A 16,875-nucleotide genomic window follows, 5' to 3' on the forward strand; every position below is an offset into this window, starting at 1 on the left:
ACAGACCAGTATCTTCCCATGCAGATTTGGGGCGTTCCTGCCACTGGTGGGTCTTTTTTTTTCTTTAGTCACTACCAATAACCAGATTAAAACAAATAACTGCCCAGGACTAAAAAGTTTTGGAATATATAAAGAAATAATGGATGCACTTCTCAAATTTATTACACTTCATAGCCAAAGTCTGGCTTTCACCTGAGTAAATAAGAAAACAGCGCATAAATATGAGAATGTCTTTGTACATAAATCTGCAGTTTGTTGGAAACCTTCAGAGCATCTAGGAGGACTAATTTAATTTATATTCCACCATACAGGCAGCAGAATCACGAAACCATAAGTTACTAACTCGGAGAGAAAAGGAGATGGAAAATATTTTGTGGTTGGTGACAAGTGTTGTCAGAGTGAACACGGAATTAATTTGTCTGCAGCATTAGAGCCCACGGTGATGAAGGTGCCACCTTTTTGCAGGCAGATGATGCATTGAGACTGTGCCTCATCCTTTGTCCTGTGCATCTGGGGGCCCTTCAAAACGAAATTAAATCTACAGTTTCAGTAATGAAGCCCATGGTTTGTCAGACAAATGAGACAAAGCTGAGGTTTGAAAGCTGCTCTGGCGTCTGCAGCGCTGCTGGCACGGGGAAGGATTGGGATCCAAGGAGCACTGTGATTAGAACACTCAATTTTGAATTATTTTCATGTTTTAGCTGGGAAACAGCAAAGTTTTCCTAGACCTGGTGTTGTGGCTCATCCTCCTGGAGGCACAAGTTACTCACCCCAACTACGTGAGAGAGGATCTGCTGAGCCCTGAAAACACAAACCTTCAGGCATTAGTTTTATGTGGGATGAAAGCAGCAAACTTCACTTGTGTTGGCAAAAGTCCTTCACATAGACATGATTTTCAAATCCTGTAATAGATCCTTTTATAACTTCCTACATAAACAACTTGAGAATACCCCAGAGGTGAAGTCTGGTCTTTTAATGTAAATTTAGTAAAGATGGTTATTGGAACCCCCCTGTAGCTCTGTGATTATCTCCTTGTAACAACAACCACTAGAAAAACCCTGCCATGAATACATTTAGAGGAATAAGTGGGGCCTTCCCATGAAAAATGAATATTCTGGGTTGAAAGAAATCTTGTTTTATGTTATTCACATATGCTTTTTACAACCTTAGCTGGCAACAGCCCATCTGCAGGGATTTTGAACAGATTATTTCCCTACCTTCGAGAGGGGAATGAAGGAAAACATAAACCACAGACAGAATTTAATAAATATGTGCACCAGACATGGAAAGTACTGTGCTTTTTTTCATTGCAGGAACTGTTCTTATTTGTGCAACAGAAAAAAAAAGTTATTTTGGGAGAAATCTACTGATAGAGGCACAGGAACTCAACTGAACATAATTCTTTCCATGGTGCTCAATCCTCTGAAAGACACAGGGAGCAATAATTTGGATATATGACATGATTAATGCAGCTTGATCCAAAGCAGGACTTTTAATACTGGCATAATATTAAACACTGTCAACATAATGAATATTGGTGCAGAACACAAAGTCTCATCTCTTCTATTAAACTGCCACAGGCTGCAGGATTCAAAATAGTGAAGCCACTATTTCATATTTCAGTTTTCCCTCTTTTAAAGAATTAACTGCAAGAGGCATTTGTTTGCTTGTTTAGGTCATCTGATAGTTGCACTCTAATTAGAGAATTTTTTACCTAATTGTATTTCCATCCCAGTGAGGACTAATTTACTTTGCAAAATCTTCCCTTCTATATTCGTGGTGTCTGTTCTACAAAATCAGGTTCAGAGGCAAGAAGTGGCCCAAGCACATTTGGGATCCATCCCTCCAAACCCTCATCCCAGAGATAAATGCTGAGTCTTTAACCCTTTTATACTTATTTCCCTCAAAACAAGAGTTTATGGGGCTGATTTGTGAAAATCAAGAATGATTTTTTTAATGTAAAATGCAAAAAGATCTTTGTGGAATGTCCCTGCCCCAGGGTGCCCCACGGCCAGGCTGAAGGAGACTTTGAGTTCCCTCAGGGGAAAAAAAAAATAAGGCATCTTTAAGGTGTTTTAAACCGAGTTTTAAACTCTGGCCTCTTGTACCTGCATTTTAAACGAGGAAGGGCCTTTTGAGCAGAGTCCAATAGGTGTGATTTGCTGTTCCATATAGAAAAGAGATGCTATTTCTCTAAATACCGTAAAACTACTCGCATTTAAGACTTTTGGAGCCCAAAGCCCCAGCGGGTTGCCTATAATCTGCCTTTAACGTGAAAGATTTCTGTTATTCACGGAACACAGGGAGCAGCAGCCACAGCATTGTCTGAACCACCGGACTAACAGTGGGAATATAGAAAATTATGGATAATGGGAAAGCAGTTCTGAAACCTGAGTGAGATAATAACCCTCAGTGCTCGTGGCAGATCAGAGGTACAGCTCAACAAATGCTGGGCTGAATTGATTTTAACATAAACAGACAATAGCAGGGACCAGTTTTAGTGGAATTTCAGCATCCAAAGGTGCTGCTGAGTTTGGATGGGTCTGACTGTGACTGCAAACAGCTGGAGGCAGGAAACTTCCAGCTTTTCACAATGCCACTAATCACCTACATACCTGGAGAAATCTCTCCTTGTCTAATAAGTTAAGAGCATTTCACCTGCAATCTGTTTCTCTTGCTTGATTCACGTAGAAACGCTTTATTTAAAAATAAAGCTTTATTTAAAAATAAAGCCTTTTGCACGCGTCGATGTGTTGGTGCAAATGTGGTTCAAGGCTGTGTTCAGGGAGAAAAAAAGCAGGGAAAGAGAAAAAATACATTTCTATATGAGACAGCCAAACTGTAAAATTTAAAATCCAGCAGGAGAAGTTCTCCAGTGATGCCACTGAAGAGCCTCTGCTCACAAACAGCCCCTCAAACACTGTGCACATCAGCCTTGGATACAAAAGAGTTTGTGGATGATGGATTTTGGCCCATGGATCACTGGTGTTTAGGCAGTAGAACTCCAGGGAAGTATGGCAGCACTGCTTGCAGCAGTGAAGAAGAAAAATATATATAAGAAGAATAAAAAATACTCTAAGGCTGCATTAACCCTCTCAGGCATTCCATTTCTAAGCACTGCACAGAAAATACTGTGCTCCCTGAGGGATCTCGTTGTCTCTGTGTCCTTACAGTTCACTTTTTTGTCCTTAAGATGTTCTTAAAATGGTAAAATCTGTGCATCATATTAACATAACCCGTCTTTACCCCTTCAATAAGGTATCACTGTTTTCTACATCTCATTTACTCTGTTTTTTAAACACTTTTCTGCAGCCAATGTCTCATTGTTCCCCGCTTCCCATGCAACAGATGGGAATATGAAATGACAACTTGAAATGTAAAGCCTGCACGGACTAACACACAATTAAGGAGGTATTTAAAGAGAAGTAGCTTGACAGTATTTGGAAAAGAAAATCAGCTTCAGCAGGAGTGCTCCAGTCTGGTACTTGTTTTGGGCCAAAAAATGCACATACCTTTAATAAAAATTAGCTGTAAAATTAGTTTATATAGAAATCTCATCTGAAAGGCGAGGCCATTTCGATCTTATTAACTTTTTATTTGCTTTATTTTTCTCCTTCCCAGCGTAGGTTCCAGAGGAACGTTTGATTAATTTGTGCTGTCTGCAAGTCAGGCTTTTAACCTCTGGGAAAGCTCTAAACACTTTAAAAGCTCACAGCCTTAAAAGGGATTGTCAAAGTGAACTTAAACTAAACAGAGGTCAACAATCTGAGGGTTGTTTTGGCTTTTCCAGGGAAAAGGGATGTTCACTGGAAAGACTGGTTTTGGTGGGCTGGTTACACTGATTCAGTTCACCACCTGCTCCTTGAACGCAGGGAATGGGGACAGTAGGATGAGTAAACTTGGAGAAGTACTGCAAGGAAGGTGGATTTGTAGAAGGAAAGGCTGCTGTTAGAGCTTCCCAGAGCTCCTCAGCTCCACTGTGGAGACAAGGGTGCCTGAAGGATCTGTTGGATCCATCCTGCAGAGTCCATGTGCTCTTGAAACATAACCTGCTTCCCTACATTTAATTGTGAGCAATGAGCGAGTCCAGAGGAGGCTCCAGGATGATCAGAGGGCTGGAGCAGCTCTGCTGGCAGGGAAGGCTGGGAGAGTTGGGATTGTCCAGCCTGGAGAAGAGAAGCTTCAGTGTGAGCTAATTGTGGCCTTGCAGGACCTGAAGGAGCCAACAAGAAGGATGGAGAGAAACTGTTTACAAGGGCCTGGAAGGACAGGACAAGGGGGAATGGCTTCAGATTGACAGGGAGTGAGTTTAGATGGGATATTGGGAAGCAATTCTCCCCTGTGAGGGTGGGGAGGCCCTGGCACAGGTTGCCCAGAGAAGCTGTGGCTGCCCCATCCCTGGAAGTGTCCAAGGCCAGGCTGGAGCAACCTGGGCTAGTGGAAGGTGTCCCTGCCCATGGCAGGGGGTGGAACAAGATCATCCTTAAGGTCCCTTCCGATCCAAACCTCTCTATCATTCTATGATGTCACACAAACAGAAAGAAATCCTATTTTGCTGTATATCAGATGTGACTGTGCAGTCACACTGAACGCTGTCACCTGGAGTCAGATCTCATCTCAGAGTTAAAACTGCTCTCAAGGAATATAATCTTTGTTCTGGTTTCCCCCCCCCTTCCCACACCTCCTCCCCCTGCTTCAGGCTGCAATCCAGTGAGCTTCAGTTATAGTGCAGTTTTCTTTCTCATTTCCTTGCCAACACATTGCACAGAAACCATCAAACCAAGGTTAAAAAAATAAGTTTCACGGAGTCACACTCTGACCAAAAAAATTCTAAGGGGCAAATTCAAGAAAGTCAATATTTCTCCTTGTAGGAGAGTGTCGAAACCCCCATTTTAATAAAAGAGAAAACTCTTACTTTCCAAGGGCAAAGCATTCCAGTCTGACGGACGAGCCCTTCGCCGCGTACGTTGTTTCTGGAAAACGGACTTCAATCTTTGGTTCGTACTCCCCCATCACACCTGTTGAACATCAAAACATCTCACTCCAGTTGAGCCCCAGACCTGTCTAGCACAACAGAATTTCGGTGTAAAAGAAAGGGGTGGCATTAATCATGTCAGAGCCTCACGTTCCACCCGTGGCAATCGGGACAGGATGGAGCAGATTGAACCTTCTGGGTGGAATTCAACCCCATGCTGGAAACTTCTGGGAAATCTGTGAGTTCCCTACATTTAGGAGTTGAGGAACATGACTTTATACAAGTAAAAAGAATTTAGTGTATATATATATACACATGTAAAAGAATTTAGTGATTAGTGTTTCAGAGGTAATTTAGAGTTCACATCTCTTGCCAAGAGGTGTTAACAAACAATGCCTTTAACCTTAGTCACTTCTCAGGACAATAAATAGATTCTGGGTGCAAGAGAATTACAGAATTCTCAGTCCAAAATACTTTCAAAATGCTTCGAACTTCTTTAAAACACCCAAATGTGAGCTGCAGACTCGAGAAAGGCTGGTGTAATTAGATGGAATTATCACATTTGAAAATCTGGCTGAACATCTGATAAAGCCCAGATAATCCAGTATCAATTTAGGGCATTTAATTTTGCAGCAGATTTGGGGGTTGATTTGGGAAACTAAACTTTGAGCTGAACTTCTTAAATGTCTTTTATGCATCTTGCAGTGGAACTCATTGCAACAGCAGGGATGAATATAAATCAGTTCTTTTCCTGCACAGTGTCTTTGCCCAGACCCCACATTGAAGATGAACCAGTTCTTATTTTATATTCTTATTTATATTATTTTATATTTAATTTTTAACGGGAATCTGGGTAATGTTGCACATTTCCACTGTTGCTGCCAGCTTTGGACCCAACCCAGAGGCCACCAAAGTGAATGGGAGAAGATAAAGAGACAGATAGAAGGAGCCTGAGAAAAGGAATAGGGTGATGAAAATGAAAAAAAAAAGAGAAGTCAGAAAAGATGTTCAGAATTTACGATCACAATCTGTACCAAATTATTAACTTTTGAGCTGGGGAATTACGACTTTGCTTTGTGTGATCTGACTGTTATAGAACAGCAGAGTCTCACAGTGAAAGTATTATTCCATAATACACAACTGAGTTTTATTTATCCTGGAAATCCAACTCCATGCAGAGTTTTTTTCCTGATTGTCACTGCTGCTTTGCAAACAGTACAAGTATATTGAAATTTAGGTGGGCAAATTTACAAAACAAACTTTATGTAAAGATTTCCCACGTCTGTATTCCTCACTGTGAACATTTCATTACAAAGTGTTGCCAGAGAGGTATTTGTACATGTGCAGGTGAGTTCCTCACCTCAGTGACTCATTTGGAAGCAGCTTGCTGGGGTTGATGTTTGAGCTATAGTTAGGTTATAAATTTAGGAAGCTTTGTCAGATTTAAACCTCGACACAGGCTTGAGATGAGAAATATTAATGTACCATGTGACATCCTCTGGCTGCTTTTCAGTGACACTGAGCACTGCTTCCTTTGCATGTGTTTATCTCATCAGCCCTGTCCTGACACTTCAAATCTCCCTTCAGCCCAGCACATGCTGTGGGATCGTGTCCTGATGCACAACCTTTCCTGGGAGCTTGTTACCTCCATAGGGATGTTCAGGGGTGTGAATTCCCAACAACCAGAGCAGGACCAGTTGTTTTTGTGCAGCTGATGCCTTAAAACAGGAGAAATAATTCTCTGAACTATTTTTGAGTATTAAAAGGCAAAACCCCCTCCTTTATTATGGCGCTGAGGGTGCACAGGAATATTTTGCACACCCAGAGTTGCACAGGCTTTACAACTTTGTACCATTATATAATTACAATATTCAGATCCTAATTACAATATTCAAATTCTAAGTGCAATATTAAAATTCTAACTACAATATTCAGCTTCTAATTACAATATTTGGACGTTCCCTCATCTGTTACACCCACTTCCAAAACCATCCGTCTCACAGCACCGCCCTTGCCATGCCTCCCAAATTTGAGTCAGAGGTCCCAAGAAGACCCCATTTTCACCTTCTCTTCCTCTTCCTCTCCTTTGGCACAGTATCACACCTTCTGGGATAGTTTTAACTGAGTAGCTTTGACTACTTATATCAGGTGTTATATCTCTTCCTCAGGGTGTTTTTACAGCCAGAAAACCTTCGCCTGGTTCTGTTGAAGCTTCACAAAGAATGATGATACTGCACTTTAGGAGTTTTTTGTCCAAAGGTACTAACAAGCTAAAGGGGCCAGTAAGTCATCCTGAAACTTATGGAATGTAGGTTTTATGGCTCCACTGCCTGTTTTTAGGCAGACAAACCCCCCAGGCTCTTACCGTCACTGCGGAGGGTGAGGGGGGTGGGAGGTCCCCTGGCACTCTGCTGTGCCTCCCTGTTGGTCACCACACAGGTGTAATTCCCCACATCCCAGGGCTCCACCTTGGCCAGGTACAGATTCCCTGTTTCCTGGGAGACAAAGCGTCGGCCGTCCTCCCCAAGGTCCAAGGTGTCATTGTTGAACATCCACGTGTAGGACAAGCCTGGAAAACACAGACCTGCTTCAACCAGCTGCAGTTTAGTGACATCATTTTTTACCAGGGGAGCCAAAACTTCAAAAATCACCTCTTTTTCATCATGCTCTATTTGCTTCTTGAACAGTTTCACAAGCTCTTCAGCAACGTTTGTGTAGGCAAACTGCTCCTTCCTTGACTCGAGTTCTGCTAAATTGCCAAATGCAACCAGGCACGTTTCTGTCAGAGCTGCATTTTGGCAATGAATACCCAACAATTTCACTAACATAGGAACAACACCCATATTGATAAGCTGTGGCTGCAATGTGTCATTCTCATTGCTACAGTTCATCAGCATGACACAAAAGACAGTCAAGAGTTTCTCACTGGCTGGATCTGTTTTACTGCACTGTGACCTTAAATGGTCTATGTCCTAGTTAGAACAGCTGGGACCAGTTCATCACTGGATGGGTGTAACCCAAAACTGTGTATTCTACAGCCTTCCATGCCATTTCCCAGAAACTGTTCTCAATAGACCATTTACAGCCTCTGCCCAGAGTAGCCTGACACCTCAGGCTATAAACTGGTAGTGTTCAGAGGCCTGGAGATAGGAGGATGCTCCTGTCCTCACATCGACTGTGGAACTCCCTGCCCTGAGGGAGGTACTGGGCATTCCTGCCTGAAATGGAGAATGTATAATCTTGGGGTCTTGGGACTTTTTTAACCACTCATGGGATCCAGAGGGAGACTGCAGACCACCACTCTCAACCAGACTGAGACCACCACTCTCGACCGGACTGCAACCACCACTCCTGACCAGACTGCACCAGCACTCTCACCAACAGGTTTTCCCCTCTCCTTTTACTTTGGACTCAGGGGGCCCAACAAACACCACTCTGTTCATGCCCCAGGGTGCTGGGTTATACATCTGGATTTTGTGGGTTAAAACCAACTGTTTGTCTGTATAATCGTACTTATTGTATTATTTTATTAAATTGTTATTCTTACTTATAATCTCTCTTTTGAGTTGGCTTCATTTCCCCTGCTGGTTTACCCTTAAACCAGCACAGTCTACTACAATATGTGCATCACCTGCATGGTCAACTGTGTTCCTGCCCTCATGGCTATCATAGCATATATTGCCCAGGGCATGTCCTGTTTGAAGCAATACTTCCTGGTCTTTGCAGTTTAACAGCTGCACCAAAGGAGGGATCAAGCCCAGCATCCACACAAATTCCACATAAATTCCCTCTCCCAGCATCATCTGCTTCCCTGAGGAACGAGGCACCACGGGGCAAACCACCAGGGATGCACAAATTAGCAAAGGCAAGGTAAGCATTGCTTTGGTTTTAAACTCGTTTCAAGCCACTTCAGGAGGTCACAGGAGTTTTTGGCCCCTGCTACTTTTCATTTCCCCGCTTGGTCTGTTTCTAAGCAGGAATGGCAGCGCTGCAATGGCATTAGAAAGCTGCTTTGGGGAATTATTTCTGCTTATAACACTCTCCTCTGAAAATCCAGGGGGCAGTGCTACAGCTCCTTTCCTCACTCTGAATATGGAAAAATGAAACTGGGACCATGGAGCTTTGTCATTAGATTTTCATGAAGTGGAGAGCTCAGCTGCACAGAAGTATTTTGGTGATTACTTTGTATGTGATCCTGTCTCCTTATCTTCCATACTTAATTCTACTCCGCAGTTCTTGTCCTATTCTCACTTCTTGGCCTTTTTCTGCCACCTTTTTTCATACAATATTTCACAATGCAAACCTCAATAATGTGTATTTACAGTCCAGGCTACTTAAACTGATTTATTTGACTATCCCACCCTGGAAAGGCAGATATCTCTCCAAGAACCTTGCTTTTGGGCAAGAAATTTTGGCCAAGGCTTGGTCACTGAGGAGCAGGTTCAGAGCTCATCCCTCAGCTGCTGCAAGGTGGGTGCATCCAAGGTGTCCTGCCAGCTCTGCTGTGCTGCTGCTCCACATCGCTGCAACACTCACCAGCAGGAGCAGGGCTGAAATCCTGCCTTGTAGAAGCCACAGTAAATCAGAAGTTTCAAAATCTACCAGTTTAGCTTTCCTTAATTAAATGCATAATTCATAAGCCAGCAGTGTTGTGCCAACAGCTTCATTTTTCCACATTTCCCCCATCAACAACCCCATTCGGAAAAGATTATTTACGTTCCTTTCCCCCACCTCAGTTCCAGCCTGGGAACAGGATGGTAATAAGTCTGCAAACTCCACTAGTTCCGTGGAGTTTTATGTTATCAGCTTCCAACATTTTAGGAGTCTCATTAGAAATGATGCACCTCCAGGGAGCAATCAATGGCTCTTTCTATACTTGGCTAAATCCTGCAACAGGCACTGTTTTATTACAGCTTAAACCTTTTTTGTGGTCTACAGTAAACCTGGAGGATGAAACAATTAATTCAGTGTAACACAGCACGTGTGCACATGAACATGTGCTCACACACAGGATAACCCCCCCTGTTTTCACTTTTAATGCCCATGTACTTTCAGGTGCCTGGTTAAAGCATCTATTTACAGAAGAGAGGAATTTTCAGCTAGAAATAAGTGATGTAACCACGAGCTGATACATCTTCCAGAGATATACAGACTGTTTGCCTGTCTCAGGCACAAAGTTTGCTGACTATAGTTTGTCTGGACAAACAGACAAAGTGACTGGTGTGGGCAAAACTCTGATTTCAACTCGTTCTTTGAAGGTCTCTAAACTGCAAGTTGGGCACTCTACAGAAAATGCTGAAGATTTGCAAGGTAAATTCTTTAATGGGTGTTCAATTAAACAGTGTGCTGTCAGCTTGGGTTTTGTGTGGAACAAACACCCTGGATCTGCCATCTCCTCAGATCTTACCCTGAGAACTTTTCCTGCCAGTTGGAACCCCTGTTTTCCTCCTCACACAGACCTGCAGATTCCTGCTGTAGGACCTGGTGATGCAGCTGAATTCTCTGTGCAGGACAGATTATAATAAAACTCTATTAAACCCAACTTTGTGCTGTGCAGACATTTTTCAGGAGGTCAATCTGTGAATTAATTAATCAGCAAAGGAGAACCAAACCTTTTGTGTCCTGATTTCAGTTCTCAGGGGGTTCCAGTTGACTTCATTTTCCGAAGTTTCTGTGACTGTCTGTGCTCCACCATTGCTTTAGGGCCTACTGATGAATTTTCCCATTAACTGAGAATAAGCATAGACCCCTCCTTTTCATATTTAAATCCCTTTTCCCCCCAGTCTAAGGGATATAAACACTGTCTCTCTCCTAACTGCAGGTTCATCCTCACCCATCCCTAGGCCAGGTTTGCCTAGAGCCTAATTCAGCTCCACCAAACTCTGTAGAAACCCTAATTTTAATTAACTTCAGTGGGAGTTGGATGAGATCTCAAGAGAAAGGAACTAAACTTTGGAGATGGAACTTTTCTTCCTCTCTTTTAAGGCATAATACCAGCAATCCCTTTCACAGTGTCTTTTCTTAGGAAGTTAAATCAACAGGTAACAGAGTAGAAAATCCAATGCTGTACCATAAAAGGAGTTACTATAACTTAAACTTTTCCATTTGGGGTCGATCTGAAGAATTCAGATTGTAGCAAATCCATCAAATGAGCAAAAGAAAGGACAGTGGGAGAAGATGCTGGAGAAGGGAGGCCTTCCAGAGATGTTCACTGACCACTGTGTGTGGAGAAAAGCACCTTGGAGTAACCTTGGATGAGTCCTTACTCAGTGGTGATTTAGAATTTGGTCCCAGATTGTGGGGTGGTTTCCAAAAATTTTGAAGGAAATTGTTCACAGTAAAAGTTGAGCTGGTTCCAAAGACAAACTATGATTTATCCTTAGGTAAAAAAAAGTCTGATTTATAGCCAGAGAGAATCCCTCTGATAACCAGACCTATAAAAAAATGACACTATAAATATCAGAGCACTCTGAAAAGTTCCAGGATTTAGTTCCCACAAACTAATAATAAAATTATTAATATCAAGTAAAAAACTGAGGATAGAAATAAACACTTATGTGCCAACAAGGTGTTTTCCAAGATGGGCTTCAAAAACATTAGTCAGGTAATTAATTTTTAAAATTCTCTGTGGCTATGGGACAATCAATAGCACGACCCTTTCCACGTGGTTAGCTGATGGGACTCAGCCCAAATTAACATATTTGAGCCCTGAATGCTCAAATATGTTAATACTCAAACATCACAAATGATGTTTTCTCTCAAGAGACAGTGATCTCAATGGTGGTGTTGATTCTGTGAGATTCTTGGTGGGCAAAGAACTGCTTTTAGATCAAAGGGGCTACACGTTAGTGGAGGGATAATTGATCACAGCATCCCAAACTTTGTCATGGATGTGCCAGAGCAGAAGCTACTTTATGGTGTTGCAATATTAAGATGTGTTTTAGGCTTTTTTTTCATCCAAGGCCAGTGACTGTGGTGTCAGTCTCCTTTCTGAGCCCAAAGACCCCCAAAAGCAGGTGAACTCCACCTCTCCCAAGTGGGCAGGTCCTGAGTGGGGCAGGCAGGAGAGCATCACCCGGCAGCTCTGAGCCTTTCCTGCAGAGCACAGCCGGCAAAGAGGAGAGCTGATAATCACTGCTGATACACTGGGCTGGGCATAGAACATTTCAGTGCTTCCCTCAGCCCTAGCAAACCCAAATCAATCCTGCTCCTTGTGCAGCAGAGCAGCTCCAGGCTGGGCTCAGCGAGGAGACCCTTCCTTCCCTCCCTCCGGAGCTGCAGGAAAGCTGGATTAAAGATTCACGGGAGCAGAGAGAAAGGGACTCTCGGCTCATGACTGAGGCACTCAGTTTGTAAAGGGAGAGGCACTTCAAACCTTCTCAGATTATGCATTTTCTCAAGTGCAGCGTTTCACGTAAAATGCAGAAATCAAAGACCTTTTTACATCTCATCTCATCCTCTGCACACACCCAGTTCCACGTGCACCTCCTTCCCCAGCCTTGGCTGACTGAGGATTTGGCACATCCCCCCTCTAAGCAGGTCCACAGGGCTCCTGCTTCCTTAAGAGTGTTTTATTTTTCTAAGGCAGCCTCAATACGGCGGTGTCAGCACAGAGAAATCCCACAGCCTCAGCTCCCAGCTCTTCTGCACAAATAAATGCAAATGCAGGAGTGATCCCGCTGCTCCTAACAAGATTAGCAACTTCCTTAAAGCTCTGCGGGGAGCCAGCTTGAAGGGAACAGGCTTTAGATCAGCCTTCACTTCTAAGAAAATAAATGAACAACAGTCCACCCCATAGTCTGGTGTCAAGCATTACCATTTAGGCAGCAGCTTCTTAATCAGAGTCAGGTCAGGCTCGTGCGTAGCTGCAGAAATTAAGGCTTCCTTCAGCTTCCTCTGCCTCACAGCTCTGTATAAAACACTATTTTTCAACTGTAAAATATGCTATGTGTTGGTTATGCAGGGAAAATCAGCTGACCTGAAGAACTTAAGCCAGAGAAGTGGAGATGTTTCGGGAAAAAAATACAATTTCCCTGCCCACCCCTGCACTCCTGAGCCTCCCTAACAAGCAGAGGGATGTCACACGTTGAACTCTGTAAGGTGTGTTAATGAGCCTCATAAATAACAACAGAGAGGCTGGGGCACAAATAGGTGAGGGGAGGGAGGGTTTAGGCTGGATCAGGTAACCTGGGGCAGCTTTGCTCTGGCTTTTGAAAGTTAATTACAGGCTCTGATTCTTAGCTCATTAGCTGTAACTAATTTTTAATGTCTTAATTGATCTAAGATACAAACGTAGGTGGGTCTTTTTTCTTTCATGCTTGTCCTAATATTTGTTCACAATAATATAACACAGGTTCTCTTGGTTTAAGGGTTGTTTTAGTACAAGTTTAAGATTAGTTTTAGTACAGTTCTGCAAAGTTTTTTTTCTCTAAGTGGTAGTTAAAGGCCTAAAGCTGACAAGAAAACTGCTGGAGCAGCCCTTTTGTACTTTTTTTTCTTAATTTTATTTTTTTTAGCTGACTAATATATTCTTCCTTCTCTCTTCAATTGAAATAACTCATTTCTCTTCTATAATCAAGAATTTCTCTTCTATATCAATGCAGTCTCAGTTATGAAATGTGTACAAAAAAGAAGTAGCACATCTTCCCTTGTCAACTGCATCGGAAAACTGAGTTTAATGACACAGAAGCTTTAAATAGTTGAGATATTTTTTGATCGTGGAAAGCACTTTAACAGCTGAGTGACCAACATCTGCTGAGCTTTGCTGTGAGCTCAGCAGGGAGTTTAACTGCAGGCTGCTTGGTGGAGGACTAGATAAGCCTGATCTCTGCAGAGAGGGGTAGAAAGAGAAGTGAAACACTTCTCTAGAGACCAGAGACAGCAGAAAAACTTCTTGAGCTCTTCTTCCACCTGCCTATTCCTACTTCTTGATGTTACATGGGAGGAAACTTCAATTAATGAAACCTCCTTGTTTTTTTTTTGGCCTCCTGCCTTTCTGTCACTTCTAAAGTTAGAGGAAGCAGGTACTGACTTTTTTTTTTTTAGGTTGGCAGGAGGTTTTACTTAGTGTGTCTTATTTTGAAATAACTACATTAATAACAGCTGCTTCAAAGAACTGCTGCACAGAGGTTTTCTGTCTTCCTTCAAGTCATTAGATTATAGGAAAGGCAACTCTTTTCCTGCTGCTGTGGTTTATCTTCCAAATTCCTTGACATCTAATTCCTGCCAAATTTAAAGTACTGTACAGAATGCTTGCAGTGGGAGCTGTAAGCACAGCCAGCAATCCTTTCTCCTGCAGGTATTGTGAGTCAGGCAAGGCTTCCAATTAAAGGAAAGACCTAAATATACAATCTTTCCAATAAAAACAACTTCCCAAGCATCCTGAGATAGCATATGACTTATCAGAGTTTACACCATGTACTTCCTCCCCGTGGTATATAATTTTGAGTCCTAAATACAGTGTTTATGGATGACCAAAGAACTCGGTTTCTGTTCTTTAGAGACTTGTTATTTCAAATAATGCATTTTCCAGGCCTGTTGGTGAGCAGCTCCAGGAACCCTGTGCTAAAGGCTTTGTTCATGGACAGCACTTTGTCAGCTCAGTTAATGTGGGGCAACTCACCTGGTAACTATTTGTTTGGTCTGAATGTTTTCTTCTACTCGGTCCTATTTGCCAAATCATAATTTTCCCCTACAGCAAGAGGAAAAAATATGTAGTTCAGTGGCTCAAGGATGGATGTGTTGTCTTTCTGTCTGTCCCACTGATCCATTTCGGGAACTCTTCCAAGCCTTTTCTACCCTTAAGGGCCAGCTTTCCCTTCATCTCCTGGATTATACCTGGATTATACCCTCCTTCCACATGGCTGTGAACACCCAGTGAGCTGATACTGCCTCTCTCTTCAGCACCTGAGGCCTTTAAACTGATTGATGGCTTTCTCTCCCTCTCTAATATCCTGTATCCTCTTTACAGATCATTATTTACCTTTTCCTGGGAATTATAACTGTTTCTTTAAGAAGAATTGAGGATTTTGGAACTGGCACATGGAAAACCGCAGCTCCTGTGGGTGTGTAGTCACTGCCAAAAGCAGGACATAAGTCATCAAAAAACTGGTTATTCTTTAAGTCCAGGACAAGGTAATTTGGTGACTGTGTTATTAATATTTCCCCTTTTTATTAATTTGCTGTTCCAAATTTCCCATCCTCTTCAGGTAGTTCTGTTAGAAAACAAAGTTCTTATTCCAGACTTCAAAAGGTTTGAAACTGTTTTGTTGTGGGTTCTAACACCCCACAAGGAGATTTGTGAAGGTATGTGGTTCAAAACTTTTGGAAGTCACTGCCAGGAGGGGGAAAATTAGGTCTCAAAAGATCACTCAAGGGCTTCTCACTTCTGATAGGTGCAAAAAATGCTAAGAAAAAATCCCACACGTGTTCAAGCCTTTGTATTGCTCTGTAAATGCTGATGTTGGAGGTGGTAATAGAGCTATAAAAAGGGGGAAAAGGAAATTTCCACCCCATACTTAGGGTTGCCTCAGATGAAAACTTTGGAATGCTGTGCTCAGGCCATCCCTGGTTCATTTTGTGTCACCTGGACTTTACCTCACTTTACCTCACACAGAAAGGAAGTTCTCAGGGGTCTTATGGTGAGGAAGCAGCAGCAGGTAACGGTGACAGATGTAAGGCACCCCTAAATCAATTCCTCAGAAAACTCCTTTTCATTCTCTATCTGATGCACTGAAAAATATCAAGAAAGCTGATCTAATCAACTCTCCTTTAATCAGGCACTTTTTTCTCTCCAGAAGCCCCTTTCAATGTAAATTTTTCTATGATGATCAGGAAGGAGAAAATCAGGTATTCAAGAGCAGAAGACAAATCTAATGTGTATAATGTGGGATTCCAATTAGAGCATTGAAGTGACAAGCCCTAAAAAAGCCTTTCCATGCAGGCCTGAAGTAGTTTTGATGCAGAAGGAATAGCTGATGGCTTCTCCTCTGCCATTCCATGGGTGTGAAGGAGCTGAGATGTGTCACAGATGGTCTTTGAGGCCTTCCTGCTTTCTTTGCCTCTTCACACCCGAAGAACAATGACACGTTCTAGTCCCTCAAGGAACCGCAGAACTATTAAAAAGGGACTTCTAAGAAGTGTCTTTTAAAGAAATAAAATCCAAATTTGTTGTGAACCCGGATAGTTCATGCACAAATAAATTCCAGTGCTAATCAGGCAGTGTAGGGTTATCCATCATACCTCCATGGTGTGGGGGAGGCCCACAGAGCAGGACCACTCCTTGTCCTTCTCTCACTGACACTGTGCTCCTTGTCCTGGTTTCAAAGTTTTCCAGATCTTGAAAGAGAAGGAGAAAACAAAACCTGGTTATTAGATTTACTGTTAATTCCATCCTGATAAATCCATTAAAGTAACAGATTCATATATTCAATAATGTGGCATAATATCAGTCTGTGAATTGAAATACTGCACAGAAAAACAGACCATCCAACCTCTTATCACGGAATTGTTAAGGTTGGAAAAGACCTCCAGGATCATCCAGTCCTTTGGTATTCCCAAGATACTTCATAAATCAGTTCTACTCTAACCCCAGGAGTCTGTATTTATGATTTCTCCTTGCCAAGCCAGGGCATTATTCCATTACTTTTTCCAGCATCATTTTTTTTGGAACTTACAAGACTCTTAAACTACAGGAGCTGGGAAAAAAAAATAATGCATTTTGTGGTGTTTCCTTTTGTATAGAAATAAGAAGCAGGTGTGTTCCTCTGTATATGCAAGTGATAATTAAACCTCATCAGGACTCCCACAGAGTGGATGTTTAAGGGATGATAAAGGTATGTTGTCTTCTTGATGAGTCTACTCTGTCCTAAACTGTCTGCAGCACCTGGATGGATTTTAGT

The 16,875-nt window shown here is 42.3% G+C and overlaps 1 protein-coding gene across 3 annotated transcripts in view; it reads right to left on the minus strand.

The window, feature by feature from the left end:
* The window catches only part of CNTN6 (contactin 6), a 131,838-nt gene that overhangs the window by 44,895 nt on the left and 70,068 nt on the right, over positions 1-16,875 (minus strand). For all 3 annotated transcript variants that reach the window (XM_027743885.2, XM_027743884.2, XM_039380821.1), the window contains exons 5-7: positions 16,217-16,312; positions 7,341-7,544; positions 4,916-5,018 (exon numbers count right to left, since the gene is read on the minus strand). In XM_027743885.2, coding sequence (XP_027599686.1) covers positions 4,916-5,018; positions 7,341-7,544; positions 16,217-16,312 — 403 coding nt within the window. The remainder of the gene's footprint in view (positions 1-4,915; positions 5,019-7,340; positions 7,545-16,216; positions 16,313-16,875) is intronic.

The sequence above is a fragment of the Pipra filicauda genome, unplaced genomic scaffold (genome assembly GCF_003945595.2).
Source record: "Pipra filicauda isolate LSUMZ 115617 unplaced genomic scaffold, ASM394559v2 scaffold204_size1372650_pilon, whole genome shotgun sequence".
NCBI classification, from domain to species: Eukaryota; Metazoa; Chordata; class Aves; order Passeriformes; family Pipridae; genus Pipra; species Pipra filicauda.